The sequence below is a fragment of the Thalassophryne amazonica genome, chromosome 2 (assembly GCF_902500255.1).
Source record: "Thalassophryne amazonica chromosome 2, fThaAma1.1, whole genome shotgun sequence".
NCBI classification, from domain to species: domain Eukaryota; kingdom Metazoa; phylum Chordata; class Actinopteri; order Batrachoidiformes; family Batrachoididae; genus Thalassophryne; species Thalassophryne amazonica.
The window spans coordinates 26923378-26943962 of NC_047104.1; the positions used below are offsets into that span (position 1 = coordinate 26923378).

A 20585-nucleotide genomic window follows, 5' to 3' on the forward strand; every position below is an offset into this window, starting at 1 on the left:
CTTTTTCAAAAAAAAAAAAAACTTGTTCAAAAGTGTGGTATTCCAGTTAAAAACACATTATTTCTTATGAACAAAGAGCATTTTTTTTTCTTTATTCTTCTTCCTCCTACTCTATCTTAAGAAGAAGATAAAAAAGAAAGTAGCTCAACTAATATATTAGCCTAAGTTTTTTGAACAGCATCTTTTTGTAATCAGACGACAGATGAGATTTTATTTGAGTCTTCATAGAGAGCGTGAAGCCAGCTGTTTGGTAATTGTCCGCTTTGTCATTTAATAATTAACAATGAATTATCACACAAATGTTTTGAGCCCATTAACACAGACTTGTGTTTGTGGATTCTTTTGTCTGTGGAACATTTCCTGAAGTAGCTGATGGTGGTCCAACTATAACAACAGTGCTTTGAGAGCAGAATATCCCCCGTTGGCAAATGCTGCTTTGGTACAAGTGCCTTCTACATTCTGACATAATTTCAAGGAACTGTACCAAGTTTCCTAAAATTCCTCTTAAAAATGTTAGAGAAGTTAATTTCAGAATGCAGGCACCCAAGCATGAAACTGAGGGAGTCTAGCTTTGTTAATCAAGGGCCATAACTCTGGTAAAACTAGAATGATAGGTGGGTGGTGATGGTCCAGTAAGTTAAGCGTTGGGCTTGAGACCAGAGGATCCTCGGTTCAAACCCCAGCCAGACTAGAAAATCACTAAGGGCCCTTGGGCAAGGTTCTTAATCCCAGAGTTGCTCCCGGTGTGTAGTGAGCACCTTGCATGGCAGCACTTGCATGGTGTGTGAGCGTGTTTATGTGAATGGCTGAAAGTGATTCATCATTGTAAAGTGCTTTGAGTGTCTGATGCAGATGGAAAAGCACTATATACACTCAACAAAAATATAAACGCAACACTTTGGTTTTGCTCCCATTTTGTATGAGATGAACTCAAAGATCTAAAACTTTTTCCACATACACAATATCACCATTTCCCTCAAATATTGTTCCCAAACCAGTCTAAATCTGTGATAGTGAGCACTTCTCCTTTGCTGAGATAATCCATCCCACCTCACCATACCATACCAAGATGCTGATTAGACACATGATTAGTGCACAGGTGTGCCTTAGACTGTCCACAATAAAAGGCCACTCTGAAAGGTGCAGTTTTGTTTTATTTGGGGGTGGGGGGGTGGGGTGGGGGAATACCAGTCAGTACCTGGTGTGACCACTATTTGCCTCATGCAGTGCAACACATCTCCTTCGCATAGAGTTGATCAGGTTGTCAATTGTGGCCTGTGGAATGTTGGTCCACTCCTCTTCAATGGCTGTGCGAAGTTGCTGGATATTGGCAGGAAATGGTACACGCTGTCGTATACGCCAGTCCAGAGCATCCCAAACATGCTCAATGGGTGACATGTCCGGTGAGTATGCCGGCCATGCAAGAACTGGGACATTTTCAGCTTTCAAGAATTGTGTACAGATCCTTGCAACATGGGGCCGTGCATTATCCTGCTGCAACATGAGGTGATGTTCTTGGATGTATGGCACAACAATGGGCCTCAGGATCTCCTCATGGTATCTCTGTGCATTCAAAATGCCATCAATAAAATGCACCTGTGTTCTTCGTCCATAACAGACGCCTGCCCATACCATAACCCCACCGCCACCATGGGCCACTCGATCCACAACACTGACATCAGAAAACCGCTCACCCACACGACGCCACACACGCTGTCTGCCATCTGCCTGGACAGTGTGAACCGGGATTCATCCGTGAAGAGAACACCTCTCCAACGTGCCAAACGCCAGCGAATGTGAGCATTTGCCCACTTAAGTCGGTTATGACGACGAACTGGAGTCAGGTCGAGACCCTGATGAGGACGATGAGCATGCAGATGAGCTTCCCTGAGACGGTTTCTGACAGTTTGTGCAGAAATTCTTTGGTTATGCAAACCGATTGTTTCAACAGCTGTCCCGAGTGGCTGGTCTCAGACGATCTTGGAGGTGAACATGCTGGATGTTCTGGTCCTGGGCTGGTGTGGTTACACGTGGTCTGCGGTTGTGAGGCTGGTTGGATGTACTGCCAAATTCTCTGAAACGCCTTTGGAGACGGCTTATGGTAGAGAAATGAACATTCAATACACGAGCAACAGCTCTGGTTGACATTCCTGCTGTCAGCATGCCAATTGCACGCTCCCTCAAATCTTGCGACATCTGTGGCATTGTGCTGTGTGATAAAACTGCACCTTTCAGAGTGGCCTTTTATTGTGGGCAGGCTAAGGCACACCTGTGCACTAATCATGGTGTCTAATCAGCATCTTGATATGGCACACCTGTGAGGTGGGATGGATTATCTCAGCAAAGGAGAAGTGCTCACTATCACAGATTTAGACTGGTTTGGGAACAATATTTGAGGGAAATGGTGATATTGTGTATGTGGAAAAAGTTGATCTTTGAGTTCATCTCATCCAAAATGGGAGCAAAACCAAAAGTGTTGCGTTTATATTTTTGTTGAGTGTAAATGCAGTCCTTGTATGCAGTCCATTTAATGATATTAAAATATGCGTACTGCTAAAGTTTCATGAAAATCCACCTAAAAGTGTGAGCAGAGTTTATTTTAGAAAGCTTTTTTAGGACAGATGGACAGATGGAAATCACCACAACATAATTCTCTTTCAGGTCCTCAGCCAGCAGGGAACAAAAAGATGATTTCCGTTCAAACCAGCTCACCGTTGCGTGTAGCAGTTATTGTTTGCATTCTGACAGCAGCACGCAGTAACAGATGTCCATTTACTCAGTAGTTAGAGTCAGGAGACAGGGTGCTTTGCTATTTGGTAAAGACATTTATTCATATTTTCTTGCAATGAGCATGAACGGCAAATGTATTTTATCTCTGGAGTCCGGTGATTGCGGAAGGCATGAGGAAAAGCAAAGTAGCAACGCAATCACGATTGCTCATATAACGAATAACAAAGTGAGACCCAGATGTTTTAAAAGCATACTGAAAGTAATTTAGCTCCATGTTTCTTGTTTCCACTGTAAGTAAAATTCATGATCATGAATCATTTTTTTTGGTATGCAGGTCGCACTGAACTTTAAGTTGCAAGATGTCTCAAACTAGTAAAAAAAAAAAAAAAAAAAAAAACTTATACTCCGGAAAAAAAGGTAATTAACTTCGAAACAAACAAATGCCTGGAAATAAAGGGAACCTGAACAGGAAATGGTCATCACCACAAGCCAAAGCAACCTGGTGGAGCATCAGCATGAATATGCAACCGGCGAGTCCTCAGTTTGAAACTCACATTTGTTCCTCATCGTGACTGCAGGAGTAGAAGCTGAATCTGGGACTGATATCTGCTGTTTGGGAAACTAGCAGGAGGAAGAAAAACAGCAGAAGTTCAACATGGTAAGTTTAAGGGAAAACACAATCCACAACTGAGCAACTCTGAGAGGCAAATTTTACCTTCATCTTCACCTTGGCACACACAGGCAGCGTTTCCCTGCAGCCTTTGTGGACGGAAGCATTACAGTCTGGAAAACAAAGCGAGACGGCGCTCAGTGAGGAGTGGCAGGGCGCTGAGGGTGTGTGCAAAGGTGGCGGCTACAAATCCTGGATTCGTAGCCAGGAAACTCCACCAGCACGCTAATGAAAGCCAGACTGCTGCAGAGCACGTGATGCAATCCAGAGGTAACACTGCTGGACTAGGAAGAAGGAGGAGGAGGAGGAACAGAGAGGTACGCACCCATGTGCACTGCAGCATGGGAAAATTCCACTTATGTAAACATTCCCAATGCAGCGTTTTGGAACAACAGCCATCATTCAGAATCCTAAAATAAAAACCTGCTCCCAAATCTGACCTTATGACCTTCAGCACATAAATTCTTCTTTTTACCTTCTAAATCTTAATGTTTGACCAAAAACTGAATTTGCAGCACGAACCAATCATATCCACACAAGGAGAAAAAAAAGTGGTGAATCGAAAATAAAGGCAGGAGGAACCACCAGATTCAGAAACCGGATCCAGCAGGAACCATCAGATTCAGCAACAGGATCCAGCAGGAACCATCAGATTCAGCAACAGGACCCAGCAGGAACCATCAGATTTAGAAACAGGATCCACTGGGGTTTTGAGAGATAAAAACAAAAACACCTGCAAGCTGAAAATACAGGTATTGGGATTAAATTACTAATGAATTAAAGACTAAAAGGTCTCAGAAAGCAGGATCTCCTCAGGATGTCAGTCTGTAACTGTTTGTTTCTGAGTGCAGCTGATGGCAGACAAAAGACCTCTGTTTTTGCCCTCTGAATGGACACCAGCCAAACATCTGCTAGTCAAAACTGTCTGAAGGTCCGACAATCCAAACCAGACCCAGTCAGCACAACAAGAGCCGTGTTGTCAGACTGAAGCTGAGGCGGACTACGGCCGCTGAAACTGGCTCACTGCTTTCTCCTTTTTAGGCCTTTTCTGGAGTTGCAGCAGAGCTTGTGCAATAAAGTACATCCTCTTCACCATCACTTCAGTGGAATAGAATGAGACTTGTTTACCAACGTCATAACAGAGTCTGACAACGGCATAAAGTGTTTGACAAACATGACAAAATTTTAAACGTCAAAACAACAGAAACAGAAAAATAAAGCCATTTACGAAAGGCTCATTTATACGCCTTTCAAACAGTGCAACATCACTGTCCGCAGACTTCCATACGTCCTTTACAACACCAGCACAGATGTTAACTCCTGTGTCTACTAGAGGGCACTGCGCAACATTAAAGGCTCCTGAAGAGGCCTTAATAACATTTCTACTGCAGACAGCAGAGTGGACAGACGAGGTCTTTGGGGATGGTAAAGACTTCATGGCAAGTGGGCTGACAATTCTTTACAATAATGTCTTCAGCGCATCTTTTTGCCAAGGGGCACGTCTCACTCAAACTGCTACCCCCCTCCAAGTATGGCGTCAGATCACTGACAAAACCCCACTCGCGTAAAAAATGCATTCACGCGTAGATATTAACTGCGCCCATGCAAATTATCTCTGTGCGCGCGCGCAAAGGTGCTGCGGGCGAGGACCAGTGCTCCCCCCACCCTCTCAACACTTCATTTCTGCTCGCGCAAAGTTGATTTCTGCTCACGCGCAGAGAATTCCTGCTTGCTCGCTTGAAACTTATGGCACTATGGGGGAGGGAACCAGGCCGGCAGTGGCTCTACTGTGATTGGCTGTCTCTGGAGAGCGAGGTTTAATTGACAGCCCTCTACTCTGACGCGGAAGTCAGATGGAGACAACGGCGTTAAGCAATTATCACCTCGTTTTTTCTTAAAACTTCACTCTAGTCACCATTTATCTCAGCGACAGATGTCTGAAGCTTCTGTACAACAATCATTTCCACATAAATTCAGCTTTATTTCATAACAAAATACAGAAAGTCATAAAAAATCACCTCCTGACACCGGTGCGTCTGCAGACTAACTCTGTACACCCAAACCAATCAAAGGGAATAATGTGAGTATTAACCATCAGATGACAAATTAAAACCTCTTAAATCACATGGAAACCATGATGCCACCACCTCCCTGAAGGAGACAACGGCACCTCCTTAAAAAAATATATATATATATTTATTTATGAATCAAATCCAAACAAAACAGGTCCTGTACAAAATACTGAAATAGCTGTAAACATGAAAATACAAATACTAGAACATAAGGGACTTAATGAATATTATTTACAAATAATAAAAAAGAAAATATAGGACAACAAAACATTTACAAATCAAAGTTGTCAATAAAAGAAACTACTTTTAAAATATTATTGGATTCAATCAATAATAGAGATTTATTATTAAGTTTAAACTCATTTCCCCTGTGAGTAATGTTTGGTTTTGTCTTGGAAAAAAAAAACATTTGTGGATGTAATGTTTGCTTAGTAAAATTATATTATTCGAGCGTGCAGGGGGAGCGCTGGGATAATTTGTGCGCGTGGAGTGATTATTTGCACGTGCAGTTAATATCTACGCGTGAATGCATTTTTTACACAAGTGGGGTTTTGTCACTGATCTGACGCCATAACAAGCTTTTCTGTGGCACTGCACAAAGACGGACAAAAAATACAGAGTGCAGACAGAAGGCTCCGCGCACATCCATATGCAACTCTAACGATAGCTCAAACTATAAAACTAAAAAACAGATGGATAAGTTTTTAAATACAAACGTTAAGAAAATCATAATTGATCTGTTTTCATTATGCACATTTATTCTCACAGACATTTCTACAAGTGTGAACTTTAATCGCGTCGAGAACAAACAAACATGTCAGAACAGGTTTGCTTATATTGTTTATGTTTACTTGATAAAAAGACAGGAAGTGAAAATGTGTTTTAAATCATTCATTCATGTTATGTTAGCAGAACATAGCTTAGTCACTGGAAACAAAGATGATATATTCAACGGCATCAATCTCTGTAACAGGAATTTCCAGATGTCTATTTTTCCACATTTGACTCCAGCAGCTTCTAATTTCTGGAAACTTTTTTGTTGTGTGCCATTGTTTAGTTCTTGAACTTTTTCTTTGGTTTTACTGTCAGCTGGCATGCTTTCAAAGCAGGCTTCACAGGGGCTATTTTTTTTTAATTTTTATTATATTTGCAAACGGAAAGTAATGTCACCAAAAAAACAACAAAAGAAAAAAAAATAACAGATGAGTAAGAAGGACCACGACAAGAACAGATAGAGAAGGAATGTGACAGAGGTGGAACATCTACACATCAACCCCACACAGTAGTCTCATCTCATCATCTTCAACAGCTCATCTGGAACTGGTGTCGCAGCCCGAATGGCCCCGCCGCCTAAATTCAGCATTACTTTAAAATAATAGATGGGGGGGAATCAGAGTGTGATAGCAGCAGCATGTCTCAGTCTGATGTGCTTATGCACATACGTCACCTCGGAGCGCCATCAGCGATTCACTGGTTATCGCCTCATTTCTGCTTAAAGGTGACTTTAGAATGATTTAAGAGGTTTCACTTTGTCAGCTGATGGTTAATAATCACATTATTCCCTTTGATCGTTTTGGGTGTAGAGACTCGGACTCAGATAGTCAGTCAGATAGTCAGACTCAGACATGCTGCTGTGGTGCTCTGATCGCTCCCTTGTCATCTGGTTAAATGTCCTGAGGGACCAGCTCACCTGTCATCTCTGAAAACCAACACCTGCAGCTACACTTCTGAATAAAACAAAGGCTCTTTAAAGAGCAACTATTTTATTATTTGAAAAAGCTGTTTCCTTTTATATTTTAAGATTAAATTAATGAATCATTAAACATGTTCCTGAAGTTGAAGTTTAGTCAAAAAGACATTTGCGCACATAGAAGAAGCCCCGCCCCTACTGTGCATAATTTAAAAGAATTTCACAATCACTAGAATAGTCAAATTCATATTTTAGTCAATGAGGATTGTAATTAAATGTTGAATGACTGAATTAAAAAAAAATGTAATCATGAGGTTTATGTCACATTGAGAAATCTCAATTAACAAACACTGCAGTCATTATTGCTTCATCTCCTCTTGTGTTTATAGTAAATATTTATATTTATTTATGGTGTCTTTTTTTCCTAGTTGTAATACAAATATGAATGAATTTACCTGACTTAAAAATGTACACATTACTTTTCATGCCATTTTGTCTAAAATGCCCAAGGTTTCTAATCATGTTAATCTAGAAATCATCTCATCTGAAACAACAACACAAGATATCCTTTTAATTAACAGATGAACAAAGATTTCTAAATGTTTTTTGTTTTTACTTAAAACTATTTTAATTACAAGTTTTCTAATGTAACAAATGTTGATTTTAACATCAAAATGTATAGTAATCAAATTAATCTTGAGGTCAAAAAAATTGTAAGGATTTTCTGCTGTGTCTACACATTTCTGCACTCTGTTGTCTTCTCTGTTTTGGCCTGATGCCATGTTTCTACTGGATGTGCAAAGCTATGCCATAGCATGCAGCATTGAAATTTGGATTGTGCTAAACTTTGACAGCAGCGGCTTGACGACAAGCAGCAATGCGCACAACCGGCAGAGTGCAGCCTAGCTCATTTTTTGACATGGCACTTCTCATTTAAAATAATTTCTTCACAGTATGGTACAGTGAATGCAATACTATCCTTCCCTCGCCGATTCCCCGGCCAATCTCATGCTCCATTGTCCCCTCAGTCCGCCGGTGGTGTGAGTTGAAGATCTGTTGGACAGTGGGCTCCTCCAGACGTTCCCAGTTCACCTGCATTATCTGTTTGTGCTTACCTGTTCTGTCCAAATTTCTCCCCCACCCTCTGATCAAACTCAACACCAGATGGTGATCAGTTGACAACTTTGCCCCTGTCTTCACCCGATGTCTAGAACATGTGACGTCAGATCAGATGATATGATCAAAAAATTGATCACAGACCTTCGGCCTAGGGTGCTCTGGTACCATGTAAACTTATGAGCATCCTTATGTTTGAACATGGTGTTCGATATGGACAGTCCGTGACTAACACAGAAGTCCAATAACAAACAACAGTCACCAGATCTAACTGATAGCACTCCAACATCCAAACAGCGAGGTGATGTTTCACGTCCCCAGACCTAGCCTCTGCCACCCAGGTCTGGTCTGTCAAGGCCCTCGACTTTCACTGCCACCCATGGGAAAGCACAACCAACCCCAGCGGTCCGCCTTGCGCATGGTGAGCCCACAGAGTGAAGATGGAAGGTCACGGTGCTGGGTCAAGTTTCCTCATGTGAACCATTCTTAGGGCCCCTTCACAACATAGTGCGAAGTTTGGTCGAATACGGCGAAACAGCACACTTGCTAGCTGCAGACCGTTGCCACAGTGATATATGTCTTTATTTATGTCCACTTGATGACAGCAAAGAGACACACGCGTGTCACAGTGGTCAGTTGTTAGTCCGTGTCTGTCCAAACACAGTACTGTCCAGCTAGGATGTCCAGAATAACAGATCTCCACAGATGTTTCAGTGGGCGGCTACACCGCCTCTCAGCTTTTAGCACACACACCAAAGCCACACTCATGGGGCCGACACCCGCCACGAGAGGGTTTGATGAGCTCGCACAGCGCGCACTCTGTCTGTCACCCATTGGTGTGCGCAAGTAGTTGTAGCAACAGGTGTACGGGGCATTGGAGGCAGGGACAACGTTACACGGTTTACATACGAGGTCTATTAGAAAAGTATCCAACCTTATTATTTTTTTAAAAAACCATATGGATTTGAATCACGTGTGATTACATCAGCCAAGCTTGAAGGAAAAACACCTCCTTTGGAAGCCTTAAGGACCTCGCCTGGATTTTACAAATGGTTATCAACATGGAGGTGTTTTTCCTGTGGCGGGCGCGCCGCGCCGGCTGCGAGCCGGTACGCCAATCCGTCCACACGTCTTTCGTTAAAAAAAATCTCCTTTAACAGTGGAATGTCCAGATAAACTGCTGATTCTGACCTCTTCTGAAAGTTCTCTGTTCTCTCACGATGTCTTGGGTCAACAGAGGCTTAAATTTGGAGGTTTTCAGCTTGAAACAGGATGACGACATCGCCTCGGAGTGCTGCGCGACGTCCCGCTCCGTGGGAAGTCCTTATAGTGATAGAAACAATCCAAAACCTCTCATCAGCTGTTAAAATTTTCACCGAAAACAAGCTTAATTTCTTGAATGGTATCCACTCGGATGTGCCTCACAGTTTTCGAAAAAATTTTGATGAAGCACAGTGCCAGTCTCTCAGCAACTTCTCAGACAATGAAAATCCGACGAGGGGGCTGGACCACTCCTCCCACAAGGAGTGCTCACAGGCGAATGACGTCACCGACAGGTGTGGAAAAACTCACGCATGCGCACGAAGGTTCAAGCTTGGCTGACGTAAAAACATATGAATGAAATCCATATAGTTTTTTCAAAAATAAAACGGTCGGTTTCTTTTCTAATAGACCTCGTACGATTCCTGCTTCATGCACACTTAATGCGCAATTCAAACAAATTCGAACTATGTGTGAAGGGACCCTTAGTCTGGCCCTCGCCTAAAGCCCCGTTTACATAGATGGTAAGAGCTCCCGGAAGCGTCCCGGAAGAGTTTTTGGCTCCTCCGGGCCGTCTTAGGGATCAAATACCATTGTTAATGCCGGCACTAGGGGGCGTGGCTTAGTTCCGGCTTCACCGGGAATCGGCGAAAAAATTATTCAACATGTCGAATAATTCCGGGAGCGCTCCCGGAGAATTCGCGTGACAACAGAGACAACGCGAACAACGGCGTTTGATACTTTTTAATCGCCGTTTCATCCTGTCCCTTCCTGTAGTGCCGCAGTTTACACCGCCGTTATTGGGCGGCCGGCGTTGTATCCCTAATCAACGGAGTATAAAATGGAGATAGAGTCCACATCGGCGTACACAACAGCGTTTTAACCGGCGACAGAGGCAGACAAAACGGCGCCGCTAGCGGACAGTACGCCGTTCTAAATGCCACCTCCCGGTTAAAATGGTGTTCCAAACGGCCGATAGGCGGCAGTCAGTATAAAAATGCTAGCGCACTGCATGCAGGCCTCTCACTCACGGCCAGCTCCAGATATTTTTGCACAGAAGCTCCAGTATGCCTCCTAAAAGAAAGTTGGCAGCGGCAAGGACTTAAAGAAGAAGGAAACCAAGACGTCTGGTTCAGAAGCAGAGGGGAGGCCTGTGGTGGAGACGGAGCAACACGTTGAGGAGGGGGAAAGGAAGGAGAAGAAAAGGCTGAGGATGATCTCCCTCCCCCTGCAGTGACAGAGGCATGTATTCCTGCTGCTTCAGCCTATTATACTCTGGGGGCGGTGCCTATATGCAAATGATCCTGGAGTAATGCAGGATTTGCCTGGATAAAAACCTGGGTATTAACCAGCGGTATACAGGGCATTATCAGCAGCAGCAGAACACCGCCGTTCTCACGCACGTCTTAACCTGCGATTGTAAAGGATAGAACTGGGTATTAACCCCCGTTGCCTGACGTGTGCCGGATGCTACGGCGTCAAAACACTGCTTTATTCGGCGGATTTAGCGGCGTTTTATCCGCCTATTTGTGGATAGTACGGCGGCGAAATGTTCCACCGCGAAAACAGCCGGAACTACCGCAAACTTCAGTCTACGTACTACCCGCCGACAAAACCGTCTATGTGTAAACGGGGCTTAAGACCAATTTGTCATGGGAGACCCTACCAAGAGCATGAAGGCTCCAGAAAGCTCTCAGGTTCAAAGAGGCAAACAAACTTTTCCACGATAAGGTGATGTTTCACAGAGAAACTCCACACAGAAGTGTTAAAAAAAAAAGAAAAGATTACAAGTTCTGTCTCTGTGTTGCGGTGATACACTGCCGCTGAGCTAAATTAACACCTAATGTGGTACACTGTGTGTGCATTCATGACTGAGTTTCCTGAGCTGAGACCTCAGTTAAGGAGCTCAGTGAGACTTACATGTGCATTGGAATATCTCCTTATTGTTGAAAGGCTTGTTGCAGTGAGAGCACTGGGAGCACTGGGAGCACTGGGTGGCCTGGCCTGAGCTCACCAGCGTGAACAGGTGACCATTCACTGTCCTCTTCTCCTTGTCCTTGCTCTCCTTGTCTTTTTCCTTCTTCTCTTTTTCTTTTTCCTGCACAGGTGGAATTAACAGGCATTAGTGACACTTCAAGGAGAGAACCTGAAATCCAATAACCAGGTGCGCAAATAACTGATGCACAGGTGCTCGGGTCTGTGAAAAATAAATAATGGCACTCATGGGTGGAAAGCGACGATAACAGATTGTAGAAAAAGTGCTTTCCTTCATGTTTTCTGCTGTCCATCATTTCTTTGCAGCATGCACACCTGACAATAAGCAGCCAATCAGCTGAACAAATGGAAAAAAATACATTATAGTTCTATAACACACTCACGTCAGTGAGCTGCCATACAAGTCACCACACTGTGCAGTGGGAACAACCGCAGGGAACCTTTGTGATGTGTGCCTGATCAGGGAACTAAACCTGTGACCACTTTAACCTTTTGGCCACCATCCCCCATCAGCACTCAAGCTACAAAATATGAGTGAGCAATATGACAACATTAGAAATGAATGATTAAAACATCTGCACAATTATGGAGCTAAATCCAGGCCAAAGGTTTGGTAATCTGAAAATAAAAAAGATTGAAAAAATAAATTTTGAAACTGAAAATTCAATGTTTGTTCTTGAATTTTATAATCATTTAAAAAGTATTATCAAAATAAAAATAAGTGTAAGATATATATTTTTCAGTTTAAATATATTTATGATTCAGCTCTAATTATTTTGATCAAATAATTTATTTTCATTCATATTTCTTTTTTCGCCTTCAGATCTTTTTTCACTTTCAGATCTTATTTTTTCAGTTTCAAACTTTTGGCCCTGTTCTGGCATGGGAGGGCGTGGCTTCGATTGAGAGGGGCGTGGAATTGTCAGTGACAGGAGAGCAATCAGTCCTCACATGATGTTGCTTTCAGGAAACGTGGGTACTTTGATAGATAATGACTCTGCTCCCCTCTCCATTGTGGATTACTACACGGCTGGTGCGTGAAAGAAAATAGAGAATGAAAGCTTATTATGAGGCTTTAAACCAGCGGTCTCCAAACTATTCCAGAAAGGGCCGAGAGGGTGCAGGTTTTCTATGCAGCCACTGACTTCAGCAGGTGATTTCACTGATGAACTCATCCCACCTGCTCCAAGTGATGTTAATCAGTGAAATCACCTGCTGAACTCAGTGGCTGCAAAGAAAACCTGTACCCTCTCGGCCCTTTCTGGAATAGTCTGGAGACCACTGCTTTAAACCCTCGAGATAAAGCTGTTTATTGTGATCAATGTGTAGCAGTTGGTTCAGTGGATCCGTATGTTTTACCGGATAGTGAATTTAATGACGATGTAACAAAATGGCCAGCAGTTTCACAGCGGAAACTTAATGTCACCAGAACCAAGCAGACCGCCCGTAAGTCCAAAGCCAAAGCCGGAAGAGGCACTGAGACAGATCCGCCTCTACCAGAAATCCACTGAGCTGTTGATCCGCAAGCTTCCAACCAGGTCAGCCTCGCTGGCCTCCTGCAGAGCATCACAGCAGAGCTCTGAAAGCAGAGGTCAGTCTTTAAGTCCTGAGCGATTTCTCTCACCAGGTGCTGGAAGGGCTGCTTGTGGATCAGTAGCTCAGTGGATTTCTAGTAGCAGCGGGGTGCCACAGTGCCGGGCCTGTAATGGTGAGGCTTCTTCACACCGCCGGTAGCCAGAGCACTCTTCCGTCAGCTTTGGATTTGGATTTACTGGCAGACTGCTTGGTTCTGTCCATATTAAAGCTTCCTTCAGATCTGCTGAGCCAGGTCTCTCTGTGTGTCACTTAGAAAGCTCGTAACACTCCACTGCTTGAAGGACAATAACTGCTGGCAGCCTGTAAAATGAGCGACCTGCCTCATTCCCATGCGGCGATGCGGCGATGCTGCGCTGCGTTCACAGTCTTGTGTGGATTTGTGACACATCGGTTTTTTAGGTATAGGTGTTAAACTTGACAATCTTTTTCACAAATCTTTTAAACATCAAAAATGACCAAGAGTGGTCTAGAAATACTTGTAATAGACATCTTTGTCCTTAGCATTACTTTATTTACAGGTATCAAGACAATACAGAGGAGAGAAAGTGTTAAGTCATTATCTATCAAAGTACCCACATTTCCTGAAAGCAACATCATGTGAGGACTGATTGCTCTCATGTCACTCACAATTCCACGCCCCTCTCAATCAAAGCCATGCCCTCCCATGCCAGATCGGGGCCAAAAGTTTGAAACTGAAAAAATAAGATCTGAAGGTGAAAAAAAGAAATATGAATGAAAATAAATTATTTGATCAAAATAATTACAGAGCTGAATCAAAAATTTATTTAAACTGAAAAATATATATCTTACATTTACACTTATTTTTATTTTGATAATACTTTTTAAATGATTATAAAATTCAAGAACAAACATTGAATTTTCAGTTTCAAATTTTACTTTTTCAATCTTTTTATAATTTTCAGATTACAAAAACTTTTGGCCTAGATTTAACTCCATACACAATCCGTCGTCACAGAGGTCTTTAGTGTCACTCCACATTCTACAGACTGCAACTCTAAGGTTCAGCCTTGGATTTCATCCCCTCCTCTTCTGGCACCTTGCCCAGCCACAAAACATGTTCTGACATACATCACATTCCCTTTTTGGTAAGCTAAGTGGTCCCCACCACAGTCCAAGCAGATATTTACAAACCTGCAGCGATAACATTCACTCATCAGGAACCTTTTTAACTGACTCAAAGAGTGAGGGGCATCATGCCACGTGAGCATGTCGGCGACAAACGTGTAGCCAGAGATGACAAGGTGAAAACAGGTATGTTAAAGACTATCTTTCTGATACACACTCCACATGACGCGAACCTGCTCAACGTGTACTGGTGAGCCTGACACATCCGTATATACACATAACTGACAAATATGATTTATTTAAAATAAATAAATAAATAAATAGATAAAACGATGTTTTCATGTCATCCAGTACTACAAAAGTTCCAAATCAATCCTTTGAGGCTGCATTTGGAATCAGGATTGTAAATGTAAATGATTTCAACATTATGTTATTTTATTTCTTGCAGCGTCTTTGCTGAGACTATAATAAATGATGCATTACATTATGCATCTTGCTTGAGTTTAGAAATGGGTACTTTTGGCTTAAAGTTCTAATTAACTGTCAATATTTAATGAATCCGAGTCCAAATGTCGCAGCACCTGTTTACTTTAAAAAGGTGAATGTAGCAGAACAACAGTTTGCACCAACATCAATTATTGACGTTTCTGCAAGAGATTTTTTATTTAGTTTTTTTAGGGTTTTTTTAACACTTGCTGCTCTAGTTTCCCAGTAAACCACACCATCTGATAATGGAGGCACTGTTACTAATAACTAAGTATTCATAATGACTAAGATGCATTAAGTGGTGGAAAGATGCACAGCTTTTGTTCTGAATGATGGCGGCACACCGTCTGGACAGCCCCCCCATTTGACCTTTGCACAACAGAGGGTCTTTCTGCTGCCTCGCCTTCACTGAAGGACGCAGTCATCAGCTGCGGGTCATCTCTGTGGAGTCGTCTGAATCACAATCCAAAAAGATGGCGCTTAGACCAGCACAGTTCCTATTCTCCTGGACTTACATTGGCCTCTGCCCAAACCCAGAGGAAATGGCAAAAAGGAGGTTTGCAGCATGATTTCTGCCCCGGGGCTCTTGGTGTAAACCACAGCGGGCCCCAATGTTTTACAGCGGCTGCAACATTTTGCCTTCATTTTCACTTCCTGCAACAACAGCTGCCCAACCATGAGCGACACGCCACTTCAGACTTCCACAAACAGACGTGTCACTAGCAGCGAGATGTTAATATCTTAAGAAGAAAAAATTTCAACCAAAAGGAAAAAACTACACACACACACACACACTGTCAGGACCTTTCTTTGGTTCACAGAAATCATCATCACTGGCAGCAGAAGCACAGAAGACTGAGTCACTGGCGACTAAACCGCAGATTAAAAAACACACACACACACACACACACACACACACACTGACTTCAGTGCTGACAGCAGCTGGGGGAATGCACTGGGACTGCACCTCTGACAGCACCTATGACTGCATTTGAAGATGGAAAATGGTAAATAGTAAATGGACTGCATTTAAACACCGCTTTTCCATCTGCATCAGAAGCTCAAAGCACTTTACAATGATGCCTCACATTCACCCACTCACACACCGATGTCAGGGTGCTGCCATGCAAGGCACTCATAAATCAGACCACAGTTCTCCTACCTCCTGCCACCACTTCCATTTCAGCGAAAAGCCATGGCTACCTGTCACCCTCCTGTGGAACATCGCTGACTGCGCGCAAGCGGTCGAAGTAGCGTTATGACTCCATCAGGAACGCCACACTGAGGAAGTGACTGGCTCGCTGCAGGAGGTGCTATTTGTGTCATGACCTCTCAGTCTGACAAAAACTACACACTCCCTCCCACCAACCTTGGAAAAGACTGAGGACTGGACATGCACAAACTGAACACAAACAAATATGGAACTTTTCTACATTTCAGCCACTTTTTAAAAGTCTTCATATCATCAAATTAAAACAAAACAAAAAACAAAGCTAATTAGGTGTATGACCAGTCTGTAACAGCTGTGGCTGCATTTTATTTTATGTCACAAAAAACTTCCATCTACCGAGGGTGGAATTCAACACAGCAGACAAACACTGTTGTGAACAATCATTTTCTTCTTTCGGCTGCTCCCACGAGGGGGCGCTACAGCAGATCAACAGTTTCCATCTCACTCTGTCCTCTGCATCTTCCTCTGTGACATCAACCCTCTGCATGTCCTCCCTCAGCACCTCTTCTTTGCCCTCTCTGTTCTCTTCCTGCCTGGTAGCTCTATCCTCAGCATCTTTCTCCTTATATACCTTGTGTCCCTCCTCTGCACATGTGCAAACCATCTCAATAAAAATAACAAAGGATTATTAATCATCCACAATGTCTGTACAGAGAAATATCAGACCTCCATGTTGAAAACACGGAGGTCTGATATTTCTCCATACAGATCGAGCAAGCGAGGTTAATAATTTGTTTATTATATGGCTATTTTATTATATATATATATATATATATATATATATATATATATATATAAACATGAAAACATACAGTATCGCCCGAATATGAAAGCAGCTGATGGCTCATAGTCCGACCTGTTCGCTTCACCTCAATGAAAAACTTGCTAACAGACGGCCCAGTCGTTAGCTGGTAAGCTTTCAATCTGTGTTTTTCAGATGCAGTTTAGATATTTATGGAGTATGTTCATGTCTGACTTTGTTTTTCTAATTATGTTTTTAGCTTCCTTGTTTGTAATAAAAATCTACGTTGCGGACCGACTGTTTCGGTAACCGGTCCGGATATGGGAAAATATCCGACCGGCAATCAGGCAATCAGAGTGCGCTTAGTGTCTTAGCCATATGATAATAAAACGTATTGATGACACTTTCTGATGCAGCTTATAGATGCCAAAGTGCTTTTACACTTAAACACATCCAGGAATAACAGTACACCAGAGGTGTCAAGTAACGAAGTACAAATACTTCGTTACCGTACTTAAGTACACTTTTTAGGTATCTATACTTTACTCCTTTACTTATTTTTCTGCCTACTTCTGACTTCTACTCATTACATTTTCACAGTATCTGTACTTTCTACTTTCTATTCCTTACATTTTAAAACAAACAGCCTCGTTACTCTTGGCTTCAGTTTAATGTTTATATATATTTCACGTCATGTGCACCTGTAATCAACTTTTCTGCGCCTGGCTTTGCTTTGAACCATGAACCAATCGAAGCAGTGGTTCGCAGACTGAAGCAATGCTTCGACCTGTTGCTTCGTTTATTCTTTCTTTCTTTCGCTTAATTTTCCCCCGCTAAAACCCTAAAGAGCATACTTCTGTGAGTATTATTTACCTTTCTATGTTAAACCCGACCTGTTATGGTCTTCTGAAACAGTTGATAGATGTATTTTAGAACTTAAAAACGGGAGTGACGCTAACGCGTTAGCATGTCTACGGCATTTTCAATGTTAAAACTTAGCATTAAGCAATTGCAGCTGTCATCACGTTTGGGTGCATCTGTTTTCAAATTGTAATATTTCTTAAATTTATTTTTGTTTATATATTAATAATCTAATGATTATTATATACAGTTTTAGAGAAAGAGGCAAAAAGAACCTGAATTGAAACACAACAGAAAATATAAAAGCAACTAACAATGAACATACGGGTGATTCTTTAACTACTGGCAGTATTGGCCTTGTAAATGTAATTTCCACCACACCATTGCCTTACAATATAAAGTGCCTTGGGGCAACTGTTTGTTGTGATTTGGCGCTATATACATGTGCTCTGATGTCACTGTTTATCTCCATAGAAACTACCCAAACAATCTTTCATACAAACTGTTTAAAGGGACATTACAGTGTTGTGGTGGAAATTACGGCAATAGTGTGGGACAACTACATTTTGTTTAAAAAAAAATAACAGTTGTATGACATTGAATACCCTAATTATGTTTTGATTATTGTACTGATATTTTATTCAGAGATATTTTAAAACATTAGAAAATACTTTTTTTACCATTCATTTTTATCATTGAAGAGCAAAAGTCTGGGTGTGGGACAAGCACAAAACGGCAATATTTGCATATAATGATGCTGAAAAAATGTGAAAAAGTCATCATAGACTACTAGAACAAATTTCTTAACACACTTTCATTGTAAAGATAACTATAAAAGTGTGAAATTTCCCCTTTTTCTGTTTTTCATACAATATGATCAAAGGACATAATAAGTGCCCGTAGTCTAAGAATCACCCATACATAAATACATACATACATAAATAAGTTTTTCCTGTGAACACCTAGTGACTCTTACACCCCCACTTCATCCCTGTCTTATTTAACGACAGTTTGTTTTGGTCAAACCATATTTTCAATTTGTTAATTTCTTCAGTGATTTCCTCCAGAACTATCTGCCAAACTAGAAAACTGCCGCATCCTAGTAAGAGCAGAATACTACTGGAATGAATTTAAATAAGAAAAGTTGTGTTTGTTTTTTCCTTCACTAAATGGATGCTGCACTCACTGCAGTTTATTGTCTGGAATAGTCCCAGATTGCATTTCAGAGCTTCTAGAATTGAAACATTTTTGTGCAGGTGGTGTAATTTTGGGTCTTGGGCCACATGTAGAACGAATCAGTTTTTAAATTAAGCTTTCAATTAATATAGTGGCATCTACCTTTTTTTTTTTTTTTTTTTTTAAAGGTTACTTTATACTTTTATACTTTAAGTAGGTTTTCGAGCACATTCCTTTTCACTTTTACTTGAGTAAAGAGGTCAAGTTGATACTTCAACTTTTACCAGAGTGTTTTTAAACTGCAGTATCTATACTTCTACTTACGTAACAAATGTGTGTACTTTTGACACCACTGCAGTACACTAAAACCCAAACAATACCAAACTAAACAAAGTACATTTGTGGTACAGTTTACATTCATTCATTGTGCGCATGAATGTGAAGATAATTTTGGGCTTTTAATGATGTCTTTGAACCGTTCTTTTGTCAGAGTGGAATAACTGTACAGCATGACAACTAGCAGCATGACAACATGAGCTTAAAAACCAGAACTGGGTGCACAAGTTAGAATTTATTTTGGATCTTGCCAACATTCAAAACCCAGACTCTCACTTCTAGCTTTTCTCCTTTTCTGCTGTTTCCAGACATGTTCTTCACCTCTTCTTCTTTGTACAACAGCAGCACAGATTCCACTGGCATGCTGCTGAACAATACCACCGGTGGCACTATTTGTAAACCTGAGTCTCCTCTGATCCAGGGTGGAAATTCAATTTGTGATGTGCTTGTTTGGTTTGGCAAAGTTGATGTTGGATGCCATTCCTGACAGAACCCATCCTACACTTGAGACCAACACTCAGAATGCACGGCTCGTTGAGCCCATGATGTAGAACGTACATATTCAACACTGTTCTCAATGAAATACATTCACTCTTAAGATCACGCAGCTCTGATTGAAGATGATACTTCTGACCCCTGACAGAAACAAACAGCCTGTGGCTATCTTAAAATCCTGTCACTTTAAAAGCAAAGCGCAGAGTTGAGACAGACCACCGCCAACTCTGTCTTCCTGTTTTACTTCCTGTTCACATTGCAGCACTTTTCTGTCAAACTGGCACACTTACAGTCAACACAGAAAAGCTTTTCTTTTTTTTAACTTTGTTTTTAATCAAAGTTTTATAATCTTACAGAGAAAAACAAAACAGAGAAATTATACAACACATAGAACAGGTGGGTCACCGGGGGGGGCGACAGTGATGCATTTCCGACAAGAAAAAGAAAACAGATAATAGTTTTGAATAGCAATGGGTTACAGTAAAGCTTGATGAAATGCTAAGAAGTATGAAGGAGATGGCGCACTGGCTCGAACCCACCCATATCGAGCACGAGGACCCCCTGAACAGGTCCGTACAAATTAAGAATGAAGAAGACATTCAATGGGGCCACTGTATTAACTTGGATTAATCAACACAATATTAGGAAGTTAACAGGTGGGAGTTTCCTGCGTGATTTACTGCAAAAAAGGGGGGGGTGGCATTATTTCAAGTTACTTTCGCATTTGCATATGTTAACCATTTGACCAATATTTTTGGGCCTTGTTACTATACAGTCTTAGGGAGAAGGTAAGCATTTCCATTTCACAAATTTCTTCTACGGTGGCTGACCATTCGTTTATTGCCGGTGGGTCCCCATTAAGCCATTTCCTTGTTACTGATTTTTTTTTCCCCTGCTATCAGTAGCATTTTCAAAAAATACTTATCCTGAGACTTGAATTTGTTTGGTAAATTACATAAGTACATGGTTTGAAAATTATGTTCAATTTTAAAGCCAAGCGGGTGAGAGAAAAAGGAACTCCCTAGCCATTGGGTGACATTCCC

General features: G+C 41.7%; 1 protein-coding gene across 1 annotated transcript in view; it reads right to left on the reverse strand.

The window, feature by feature from the left end:
• The window catches only part of LOC117523087 (A-kinase anchor protein 13-like), a 425195-nt gene that overhangs the window by 86735 nt on the left and 317875 nt on the right, over window positions 1-20585 (reverse strand). The window contains exons 17-19 of the mRNA XM_034184506.1: window positions 11459-11636; window positions 3446-3513; window positions 3285-3351 (exon numbers count right to left, since the gene is read on the reverse strand). Of these exons, the coding sequence (XP_034040397.1) occupies window positions 3285-3351; window positions 3446-3513; window positions 11459-11636 (313 nt within the window). The remainder of the gene's footprint in view (window positions 1-3284; window positions 3352-3445; window positions 3514-11458; window positions 11637-20585) is intronic.